Consider the following 12,264-nt stretch of genomic DNA (forward strand, 5'->3'; position numbering starts at 1 on the left):
CTACTCCCTATCCCATTTGCATGTTTACGCATCAGAGCACACCATTCAACAAAAACTCTTGCTTTGCTTGACTAGCACTGACATTCTTAGAGACCGATTCAATTATCTCCCTTTTTTAACTAGGTACAATCCCATACGCGCTTCACCCATTACTGACCACGAACCATCAATAAAACACTGAAATGTGTTATCAGATATGCACAATTTAGCATTACAAACAAGAACCCTCACAAATGCTTGGGTGTTAACAAAAAAATAACCACGACAGTATCTACATTATCACTAAACTCCAACAAGCAAGTTGCGCTGTCATATTTACTCTGATCGTGCTTTCAAAAGATGCTAAAAGATATAATCAGTCAAGACAATTAGTGAAAAGATATAAAATGCTTAATTACATAATTCTCCTGGTATCTTCAATTTTGCTCATAAAAAATTGTTATTTCACCTTCTTTTTTTCACCGGTACGGTTATAAATCCACCGGTTAGGAGCCTAGTGCTGCTAATGGGATAAAATTTAAATAAAAAACGGATGGTTCAAAACTGAAACAAAACAAGGATAGAATCTAGGGTTATATCTCTACAAAGTTAAGATTTTGTGGCAAACGAGATTCAAGTCGAGCGTGTGCGAGAGATTGCCTCCGATGCGATTCCATTCTGGGAGAAAGGTAGAGGAAGGTTTTACTGTGATAGAGAGAGAAATAATAGACGGAGGTTTTCAAAAGTTCAACAGAGTTGCTCCATTAATGCTTGATGAAGTTCACAGCACGAATTTTGACGAAAATTCAAGAGCTAATCTGAATGACAGTTGAAAGTGTAATACGCGTGTATTACCATAGACTCGCTTCACAATTTTTGTGCATCGATCGATAGACAATTGGATTAGCTAAACACTAAACAACTAACATCACCTCAATGGCAATGGACGTGAAGTCAATCGGGGAATCCCAGAGTTGCGTAGAGCCTGTATAGAGACGCAGCTCTAATTTTGCAACATAGTTAAATTGAAGTATCAAGGGCTAATTCTGCAAGATAGCATATGCGAGTATCGCATATGCTAATTTGCAATCATATGATTTAACGAGGCCAAGCATATCATCACTAGAGATGATTGAAGGTGCCTTATATTCAAGACATTGATGCAAAATCCAAATAATATAAGCAAGTCAATACTAAAAAAGTATATAATCCAAACAAAAAAAACCCCGTAGGCCAAAACATACATTAGTAACACAAAAGACCAACCAAGATAGATACCCAACACAACTAGTTTCAAAAAGTGCCCCTAAAAATCCAAAATGAGCAAACCCCTAAAATCAACAACTGTTTTCATCGAACTGTCACGATATCATCAATCTTCAAAATCATCCTCACGCACTCGGTGGCAAGTGTAATGGCACTGGTACTAACAAGCAACGGCTGAACCACATTCTCTTCTAAAATATTGGTAATCTGACCCTTCCTGACATTGATGCCAGCATACGTCTCGCCACGTGCATGGCGGTTGCGGAGCTCAGTGACAATGACAACCGGATTTAGACCTGCATTCTCAGCCAGGGTGTATGGAATCACTTCAAGTGACTCAGCAAATTCCTTGATGCAATAGCTCTCCATGCCCTGAAGCTCTTTGGCCCATGCCGCAAGTTGAAGTGACATTTCTATTTCAGGTGCACCTCCGCCGGCTATTAGATATTTCTCGTTAATCAAGCACCTAAGAAAAAAGTACCATAAAAAATAAAACCGAGTGCTTTTTCTGGCAAATGACGCCTGATTTATTGCTCAAATTAACTGAAACTATAATATTGCCTTACTGAAATGTTGAATCAGGCAAAACACACAAAATCACAAAGAAGTGGCTCATATTATAGTTGGAACGAACAACCTGATCAAATTTGTATTAACTAAACCCTAAATCCTCATCTAAATAACCAATTCGTACTAACTTGGAATAAACAGCCTGATCAAATTGATTTCATTTTAGGCTTTTAGCTTTAGTTTGAGCTCCAGCAGAGAAGTGGCTCATCTCATCTCAGGAGTGGGGCTATTACTCAACACTCAACAGTTACAGTATAAAATATTTCTTACTCCCTACTGATCCATTGATAATAACGGGAATTTGGCTGTTGCAAGTAAAAGAAAACAAAATCACTTCACAAAACTAACCTGACAACACAAAGAGCATCATGCAAACTTCTCTCAGCCTCATCAATAACAAGCTGGTTTGATCCCCTGACAACAACGGTAGAGGTACGTCCCATGTTCTTAATACCAGTAACCCGAACCACCTTGCTCTCCCCAACTGACACCTCCTCCACTACATCAGCAAATCCCAGCTTATCCTCCCTAAAGTGCTCTATGTTTGCAATCGGCAAACAATTCAAGGTCTTGGTAATAAACTCGATATCATCCCTCTCTATATCCTTCACCACCAAAATCTTTGCCTTTGCAAGATAATGCAATGACAACTCAGTAACAGCATCACGAAGTATACTTTTTTGGATCAGAAGGACGTTACATCCGGTGGCTTTAATCTTTTTAACCATACCGAGTATATAGTTCCTCTCCTCACGCAAAATCCTATCCATCTGTGTGTAATCTGACACTACAACACTCTGTTCAATATCAGTCTTTGGTGGAGAAATCTGGAATTGAATAACTGCAATCTTGGCATTTTCAACCCGAGTTGGCCCACCAGCGACATGACTGGCCTTTTTATCGAACACTAGCCCCTTGATGAGTTCGGTATCATCAACTGTACCACCCGGCTTTTTGATTACTTTAATATCCCTAAGGTCGACGAGCGAAGGGTTATTCGGGTCGAGGATGGAAAGAACGGAATCGACGGCAAGAGGAGAGAGAAGGGAGGAGTAGTTTGATACGACCTTGGAGTTTAAGGCGGTTGAGGCAGATTTAATCAAAGTGTCACGGTCAGAGAGGTCAACTGGGATGGAGATAGATCGAAGGATGGAGACAGCTTTTTGAGCAAGCTTGTGAAGGGAGTCAGCAACAGCAGTGGGGTGAGCAGCTGCATTGGAAAGGAGGTGCTGGGACTGGCGCAGGAGGGCACCAGCGAGTACGACGACTGAAGTGGTGCCATCACCAGCTGCGGCATCTTGGGAGCGGGAGAGATCAGCTAGCATGCGTGCAGCAGGTTGGAGTGGCGCCATCTGTGAGAGAATTGTCGCACCATCATTTGTGATGATGACCTGGATTTTGGAATCAGGAAAGGCAGTTAATGTTTGAAACACAAACAAATGCTTCAGAATAAACAATTGCTTCTGTATTGGGTTTATTGTGGGGGGTTTCATAATGCTTAAAATTCTTTGAATAAAGGGTGGAAAGACAAACAGGATAAAGGAAATTCTAGATGTACTTTTTAGCCTCATCAGTATGAGTTCATGTACTATAACAAGCTTGAACATGTGAACACCTATGCTGCAGTTGCACTATTCATATCAGAACCTGACCACAGTATCATTTCTACTAAAACTTTGATAAACAGATTACAACATTTAGCCTCCAGCAATAAATTCAGCCCCAAAGTTGTAGTCAGTTTTAAGTCCAGAGACGAAAGCTTTTTCCAAATTTATCTTGGTTTCGATCTATATCATCATCTCGCACAGATCCAGGTCATCGCTGTACCAGATCAATTCAACAAAAACAACACTGTGAAATTGAAAGAGTTGGAGCATACCTCGTTCGAACTGGGGGTTATTATCATCTTATCCATGCCTCTGGGGCCAAGGGATGTACGGACGGCGTCGGCCACGGAGCGCGCCGCCGAGATGTTGGCATGGCGCACATCGTCACGGCGCTTAGTGTCAGTGAAGGTCTCAGTTTTAGACGAGTGAGCGCGGGCTGCGGGAGGAGCGGAGACAACGGCCGCCATTGATGAAGAGATGTGCAAAACCCTAGAGAAAGCTCGATCGATCGAGAGAAAGGAGGAGATCACTCTTCTGGTCTGGCCTCTGGGGGTTGTAGGAAACTAGGAATGAATGAAAGGGTGGAAGTCTCTGGATTTCAAATGTCAGTCTAAAATTAGCGTCCGTCTAAAATGGGCCGGATGGATCAATCTTTCGGCCCATTTAGAGCCGGATTAAGGTACCATTTTTATTTTCTTGACTCAATAGAATACTGAATAGCGCCTACGGGCTTCTCACCAAAAAAAAAAAAAAAAAAAAAAATAGAATACTGAATACCACATGGTCCACATTTCCTCTGGATTTTTTTCTTCATTTTTTAATGTTCCTAAACTGGCACATTTTTTATACAACTGAATACAAAATTGCGACCTTTTGGTTGGTTTTGGTTTATTAACTAGCAACTCAAAAGAGGAAATCACAAGACAAGATATATTAATTGAACATGTCAGAGTGAAAAAAGTTAGCTTGGTTGTAGTAGGTTTTAGAGAGGAGCAGGATTTCAATCAAGTTCACTTTTGCTTATTAGCACTTTACATGAAGAGAGACAACTGTAAATTGCTATGCTGTGCAATTGATATTTCAGGAAAATATAAAAAGATAAACATATTAATTCAGGATTGATCTGATTACACTTTTGACTTTTAAAGTGATTCTTCAGATCAAATAGAAACAAATAATTGATGAAGAGAAACACAAAAAAAGATTGAAAATGAAGCTATAAATAATCTACTCTTCGTTAAATAGCAGCTGATATGTCCAAAAGCTGCTGCTACTCCACATTTTGTGCTTCTCTACACACTTCATGCTATATATGTGGAAGCACTTCAGTCGTGGTGAATAAAAGCTTCTACATTTTAATCAAGGGATGTTTTGGTCATTGGAATTCTCCTTGGAAGAGTTTTCTTGGCTAAGGAGATGTCTTCTCAAATCTTCTTTTGTTATTTCCTGGTGTGATTTATCTTTTTTCTCCTCTCTCTTACCCCATATAACAAAGTATAGTCCAATTACAATTAAAACGGAACCAATAATCCTGCAAAACAGAATAAAAATATTGTTTATGTTCAACCAATCTTCATTTTACATTTTTGTCAGATTTATCTAATTTAATTTTCATACCCTCCACTGTATAACTGGTCACCAAGTATAAGAGCAGCCATAATAGCAACCATGACAGTTTGAACAGGCTGAAACACAGCTGTGAAGAGAGCCCCCCCTTTCTCAATGCACCATATTTGCAGAGACAGTGATAATCCTGATGCTACTAATCCCTATAGGACAAAAATCCCACAGGTACCAGTTAAAACTTTGAAACTTCTAACAATAAATTGTTCAATCTATGAGGGTAAAGTGGCTTAAGAGTTTATTACAGCATAGAGAATAGTGAATAATTCTCCACCGGATCGAACTTTCCATCTCTCAACGTCATTCTCCAAAAATGAAGCAATTATGAGGAATTGAATAAGACCAAACAACATCGTTAGGGAAAGTGATGAGAGCTTGGCCGGGTACCGCTTTAGGACTGGTACCTGTAATTCCAAATTATTTCACCATAGGTTTCAGTGTAAGTATCAGCAAAGGACACTGAAAAGATCATGTAAAATTCACAGGGTATAAATGAAAAAGTGACATGTGGCTGACCTGTAGGACCATCCAGGCAGACCAAGCAACACAATTTCCTATGATAAAGATACAACCCAAAGTCCAGTTCAAAGTTGGGTTTGAAGAAGCAAAAATTGATCCCAAGATCTTGTTGTGAGGTAATTGATAATTTAGTAGAGGTAGCCCTTTGTAGAAAGTAATAGTAGTAGCTCCTCCTATGCTAACTATTGTGCCAATCACCTTTGCTACTCCATATACCTTGCTTATGTCAACTTCTTCAAGCCTATAATAAAAGAACAAATTGGGTTACACTATTATGCCCAACATTGCAAAAAATTACCAAGCTTATTTTAACTGCAGTTAGCTGTACTAGTACTGCAGTCTCAGAATCATTTTTGTCTTGAATTTTGTATGCAAATGCAATAATACGGTGGTGTTAGTTGAAGTACTAATACATGTCGATCGTTACAGACTCAACAGGCTTTCAATTTAAATAGAACTCAATCGCACCATTGAAAGTTCTGTTATATTACCTAAGAGCAGCAGCCAAGGCGAAGGTGATGGCAGGGACGGTGTTTTGAATTGCTGATGCATATGTTGGAGACAGATAGTACAATCCTAGTAGATAAAACCCTTGGTTTGCAGTTATCCTAAAGATCATAACAAAATTACAACAAAGTTAAGAGGTTAATTCACCATAATTGAGTTTATGTACATTAATGTTATCATGAACAAAACCAGTAAATTACTACATACCCTATAAATGCCAGAAGAAAGAATTGAATCAACAGGGTGAAGGTAAGGGGTGGCCTGTCTTTCCTGTAAATAAAATATATGTATGGATGTTAGATATATATAATAACAGAACCCAAGTTTTGCATATGAAAATACTCAAAAGTTCTACATAGAAGCTAAGTAATTAACAGCAGGATATCTATTTTCTATTTACCATACTGCTAAGTAAGATCATGGTCACTTAATATCATAATCTAAATCTAAAAGACTGAAGCCTCAAAAAATTTCTTTCCATTTTAAAGTGCACTTAACATTTCCTGATAAATAAATGTCAATGCATTGCTTGTGGGGGGACCAAAAAGGAGGGAAAGTGTAAACTTACTTCTCAAGGAAATAGGCAAATGGAGAAATCAAGGCAAGAGCAATTATGTTTCTATATACTGGAAATACAATATTGCTAACACCCATATCGAGTGCAGTTCTCGAGACTATATGAAATCCAGCTAGACATAGTTGCAAGAGTAACACTGCTATTAGAAGTTTCAATTTGGAGAAGGTTGTTTCTCTTTCCATGTCTTCTTCCTTTTGAAGTACAGGGAAATTGAAGATGATGGACTTTGAGGTTAGTTAATGCATGAAAGAGCAACCTCTTGTGTTATATACTGCGTGTAGTAAGTATTTAGTGCAATAAACAAATCATAGTTTCAATTGTTTGTTTGCAACTACCACACTTCATGCAATTATGTTGTTAGTTAGTTTGAAAAACTGTCTGGGAATATACATCAATAACGATCATTATTCCAAGCTACTTATAATTAGATTTTTTATTTTTTTTTTCTCATCAATATATATCCATTCAATCATTAATCAATTAATTAATTTGTACAAAACTGCGTTTCCTGATTGCCAAATATAATACATTTTAATTGGTGTCTTAATTTTATTAAGATGTGGTTCAGGATAATATAATTTTTGCTCATGATCCTACAAAATTAAGGTGCCATTAATTAGTTGGTGTGCGTTTATACAGCAGATAGTGTGTGCATCTAATTGTATCTGGAAATGTTTTGTATGTTATTCAATTTTATTTAATAAGAATGTAATGGATTCACTTCAAGCTAAATGGCGAATTACTACTGTGATATTAGTTCATCTTTCTGATTCTTCTGAAACTAATTAATTTCATGCATCAGAGATGCATTATATTTTCTGAATGGCACCATTCACTTAAGAAATAGTACCTAGCTACTAAAATATTTCTGGCTTATTAATTTCACCTCTATTTAATTTGAGCCACATAATCTGTTCATGTTGACACTGCATCACTGTCATGTATCCCATATCGTGATTTCTTTTTTGGTGCAATAATTTCATTTGACAAAACATGAAAAAATCCCGGCATCTTGTTGAATGATAAAGCAATGCCCATATGCACCAAAAGTAAATTTGGAGTATTAGTTAGAATATTTGGCATGTATACTGTCCATATAACAGAAAATTAAAATAATAATCTTAATATAGTATATGCAAAATCATTAGACACCACAAATTGGCGATTGGTGAAGGGACAAAAGACACAAAAAGGGAATCAATGCCATGTGTCCTGAATGTATAGTGTTGGCCAGCATCTTGACCAACGCAAGTTTTCCTTAATTTTGATATATAATTAAATAGAAAGCAAAAGTTGGGTAGATTGCACATGGTTTGGACCTAATCTTGTTCTTTCCTTTATGTTATTATTGCAAGTAAGATATAATTAATTATTCATGAAATGTTAATCCAATGAACCTAGCTAATAATATGCCCTTTCTTAATTACATGCATTTTGTTTAATCAACTATATATTGTGTCCCCAGTTAAAATATTACCTAAAACGCTCATTAATTTAGTATGTGTGATAAATCTTCCATATGCATGTATCTACCAAATCGAAATAAAGATTTAACCTTCTCTTATCGGCTGGCTTCACTCTTCAATAGTAATAATATATTATAGATAGAAAAATGAAACAGGGGACATGGTAACTCAAAGCAATCTAAAAATATAATTATACTTCTTCTTGTCGTGCCCAGAATGATTTACACCGCAATAACAGTAGCTTAATTAACATGGCCAATTGGCTCCTATTTAATGATCAACCAATAACATAATATATAGGGAATATTATTCATGTTGTCTGTTTGATTTGTATATTTCTTCTTATCATTTGTTTTGATTGAATGACTAATGTGTCATTCTTCTAACTCTTCATTCAAAAATACAACACCTTCCAAATTATATTAAAAATAGCAAGATAAATAATTATGAAGTAATTTCTCTCCAAAAACTATAAAGTGCTTTATGCCCCTATGACCGGAGGTTTTATTAATTCTTTGAACAAAGAGAGGAAGTGCTTAACATTCATATATCTTCATGGCAACATGACCAATTGCCCAACTGTCACCTAGTGGCATAAGATTTCTCTTGATTGAAACCCCATATGATGTTATATATATATGGTCCGGGTACAAATTAAAACCTCATAACGCACTAGCCACTAGCTAGCTAGGTCACATGTGGTTAGTAGGAGACAATGTGGCCAAGTGGAGAAAACATTTTCAGATACAAATATTTGCAAACGATCTGCTATGTGTACAATTAATAGAGATTTGCATGCTCCCAATTATTTCTCCTTGTTCATTGCTGTAAATTAAAATAAGAAATATCCTCCTACAACCGGAAAAAAAAAGAAAGAGAAATGTTCATGTACCCCGAGCCATCAAATCTGAGCTCGTCCCCGAACTGGTTTAACTGGATTTAACCGTCCGCTAATAACGGTAATTTATTAATTTGCCATTAATTAACGAATTGCTGTTTTAATGCATTGCAGTTTTAATTTGATTGTTTTAAACGTTAGCTTTACATGCTTTTGTACTGTGTTTTAATTTCGTAGACAGTTTGTTAGGAACAGTTGTAATCACCAATTCCCGAATTAGTCCCCCAGATTGTTAACGGTCCTCTAATCCTTTTCTAACTAATTAAGTACTTTAACTAGTTATAAGTACTTTAGTGTACTTTAAAGTACAATTTAAACCCAGTTAGCTCGGGGACGCGGTGGGGAATTTGTTCTAATTTTAATTATGCAAATTAACAGTTTTTGATATTTAATAACTAAAAAAAATAATTTTCATTTTGAACAATTAATCTATTAAATGAAGATTTTTCAATGTTTGTAAACATAAGTTTATATGCTTAAAAATGTGTTTGAAGAATAAGCTTTAAAATGTGTTTGTAAATACAGGTTTATATGTTTGTAAACACAGGTTTATATGTTTTAAAATGTATTTGTAAACACATGTTTATACGCACATGTTAATTTTAATTATGCAAATTAACAGCTTTTGATATTTAATAACTAAAAAAATAGTCTTCGTTTTGAACAATTAAACTATTAAATGAAAATTTTTCAATGTTTGTAAACACAGGTTTGAAGAATAAGCTTTAAAATGTGTTTGTAAATACAAGTTTATATGTTTGTAAACACAGATTTTTCAATGTTTGTAAACACAGGTTTATATGCTTTAAAATGTGTTTATAAACACATGTTTATATGCACAAATTTTCAATGTTTTGTTTATGTTGTTTGTTTGCCAATACATATGGGTTTACATGCTTTACTTGTTCACAGGTATTGTTCCTGGCACATTCTGCACAAATGAAAAAAAAATGTGCTAGGGAATGCCCTCGGGGATTAGTACAAATTTAGAGTTGTAAATTTCATGCTCGGGGACGCGCTTGGGGATTGGTTCAAATTTAGAACTGTAAATTTTTGCTCGGGGACGAATTCGGCGATTCGTTTTTGTTTTAAAAAATGAAAAATTAACTTATTTACAATGAAAGTTAAACACTTGAATGCAGTTGATTAAACGTTTTTTTTTATATGTTTAAATTATACAATTGTTTCGCTGCATTTGGCTGTGCTTTTGTTAAATTTTTTTAACATAGCGTTTTTCTTTTCATGCAGCGAAATTCTGTACAATAAAGAAAGATTAATACTGTTATTGTGCTGTATGAAGTAAAACCTGATCTTTTTGTCGCCAACATTCTAAAAAGTTGAGGGACACAAACATATACTTTGTTTGAGGTACAATTATTAGCTTCCAAAAAAAAAAAGCTAACAAAATACGTACACTCTTTTCCCCTCACCCCCAATTTAAGAAGGATGATTTTGAGCCTATACAGGAACTAATATTATAGTTATTGGAAAATAGAAATAATTGAAAATGCTAACGGTATAAGATTATTTATTTTATTTTATTGCTATGTGAGAAACATTTTGTTAGAAATATTATAACAAGAAACATATTTCTAAGGTACGTATAACAATACTAGTATCATACCCGTGCGTTGCAACGGGGACATATTATAAAAAACAAATATATCAATGAAAATAATAATTATCTAAAAATTAAAACACATGTTAATAGAAAATTTATATGATTCTGTATTTTTAATTAACTTTAATCGTGATCTCTAATAACAATTTGATGATATGATGATTTTTTATTTTTAAGTACCAATGATATCAAATAATAGCTCGATTCAAATCTAATATCAAATATCATACAACAATTCAAAATCAACATATAATATGATATCAAAAAACATAAATAAAAAGTGTTATTGTGTGTATGTATAGGATATACACACACACACACACACACACACACATTATAAGAAAAATATATATTCACACACACGTTCCAATTTATATTCTTCTTTGTTTCCAATTTAGAACACACACACACACATTGATATATTATATATCGGAAATATATTCTAAATTGCCCACACCAATATGTATAGAAACAAAGAAAGAGAAATAAGAAAATAAAAAAAATGATTTCCATTGTGATCCGTATAGAAACGAAGAAGTAAGAAAACAATAAATAAGAAAATGGAAGGTGGAGTCTTCTCAATTGAAGAGGAGAAATATGTAAACAAAAAAATAGGGAAACAGATAAATATATCGCTAAATTTCAGAATTTATTCAATTTTAATTGTAATGTATCGTGTGACAGCATATGTGGTGGATATGTTTTTAACTAAATTTAGACTTCTATACATAAAACAGATGAATTTAATCAAAATAAGACAAAATATGTAATTAAAGAGCTGAGATCAAATCCGAAGTTTCATCTCTCAATCGTAGCCGTTGGCGGATCGGACATCCAACGTGCTTAATAATAGAATAGAGATACAAATATATATACAATTAATTGCAAAATCTATATATATGAAGACCATACACATTGTATTCCGATTTTTTTATTTATATCCAAAAACGCAGTTAAATTACAAAAAATAACCACTGCGTTGTTGAAATTTGAAAATTACCCAATCCGGTTATGCAGTAACCGGATTTTAATTTTTTTTCCGGTTACCCAATTCCCGGATTACTGAAATGGGTCCGGTTATTGGTTAACCGGAAATGTGAAATGGGTCCGGTTATTGGTTAACCGGAAAGGAGGGAAATGCTTGATATGTATATGTCCGGTTAATGGTGCACCGGTTTTGGGGTTTTTTTTTTTTTTTTTTTTTTTTTTTTTTTTTTTTTTTTTTTTTTTTGTATTAAAATATTAGAAATGTTGAATATATTTCTTTGAAAATAGATGAAATACAATATAATTTGTTTTATTAGAAAGATTGCAACAAATAACCCGGATCAATATTTTTCAGATCGGATTTTTCGCGGCTGTAAGAAAAATTAATATATTTCTTTATGTGTTATTGGAAAAAAATAAAAATGCTTAGATTCCGAGTTATTGATCCCGGTTCAAAAGTCACTTCTAGGTAATCTAGAAAATATTATGATATTTCTAGTACATTTAATTTATTAAAAATTGTATCTATTTTGAGAATTATTTTTGAATAACAATCATTAAATAAATTAAAGTTTTTATTTTTTTTTCAAAATAGATACAACTTTTAATAAATTAAATCTATTAGAAAGATCATAATATTTTCT

At 34.4% G+C, this 12,264-nt stretch overlaps 2 protein-coding genes across 2 annotated transcripts; both read right to left on the bottom strand.

Annotated features, from left to right (window-relative positions):
* Nucleotides 1–1,133: 1,133 nt before the first annotated feature.
* Nucleotides 1,134–3,982, bottom strand: LOC144571276 (TCP-1/cpn60 chaperonin family protein). The gene is made up of 3 exons (XM_078320509.1): nt 3,695–3,982; nt 2,164–3,206; nt 1,134–1,711 (listed from the first exon to the last, which is right to left on the bottom strand). Exons 1-3 carry the CDS (start codon nt 3,887–3,889, stop codon nt 1,330–1,332), a joined length of 1,620 nt encoding a protein of 539 aa, XP_078176635.1. The 5' UTR covers nt 3,890–3,982; the 3' UTR covers nt 1,134–1,329.
* A 523-nt stretch (nt 3,983–4,505) lies between these two features.
* On the bottom strand, nt 4,506–6,880 carry LOC144571708 (WAT1-related protein At3g18200-like). Its single transcript, XM_078321069.1, has 7 exons — nt 6,640–6,880; nt 6,279–6,341; nt 6,056–6,172; nt 5,562–5,805; nt 5,291–5,449; nt 5,040–5,191; nt 4,506–4,953 (listed from the first exon to the last, which is right to left on the bottom strand). The coding sequence occupies exons 1-7, from the start codon at nt 6,828–6,830 to the stop codon at nt 4,782–4,784; spliced, it is 1,098 nt and encodes a 365-aa protein (XP_078177195.1). The 5' UTR covers nt 6,831–6,880; the 3' UTR covers nt 4,506–4,781.
* Between the last annotated feature and the right edge of the window lie 5,384 nt (nt 6,881–12,264).

The sequence above is a fragment of the Carex rostrata genome, chromosome 19 (genome assembly GCF_964058835.1).
Source record: "Carex rostrata chromosome 19, lpCarRost1.2, whole genome shotgun sequence".
Taxonomy (NCBI): domain Eukaryota; kingdom Viridiplantae; phylum Streptophyta; class Magnoliopsida; order Poales; family Cyperaceae; genus Carex; species Carex rostrata.

Bases quoted from the DNA above. Each gene is read 5' to 3' on its own strand.
- LOC144571276 (XM_078320509.1), bottom strand. From the start codon at position 3,889: ATGGCGGCCGTTGTCTCCGCTCCTCCCGCAGCCCGCGCTCACTCGTCT. The intron at 3,207-3,694 runs GTATGCTCCAAC...TCCAAAATCCAG, and splicing joins TAACCCCCAGTTCGAACGAG to GTCATCATCACAAATGATGG. The intron at 1,712-2,163 runs GTTAGTTTTGTG...CTTTTTTCTTAG, and splicing joins GATGCTCTTTGTGTTGTCAG to GTGCTTGATTAACGAGAAAT.
- LOC144571708 (XM_078321069.1), bottom strand. From the start codon at position 6,830: ATGGAAAGAGAAACAACCTTCTCCAAATTGAAACTTCTAATAGCAGTG. The intron at 6,173-6,278 runs GTATGTAGTAAT...TATGATCTTTAG, and splicing joins TTTCTTCTGGCATTTATAGG to GATAACTGCAAACCAAGGGT. The intron at 5,192-5,290 runs GTAATAAACTCT...TTTGTCCTATAG, and splicing joins TATTCACTATTCTCTATGCT to GGATTAGTAGCATCAGGATT.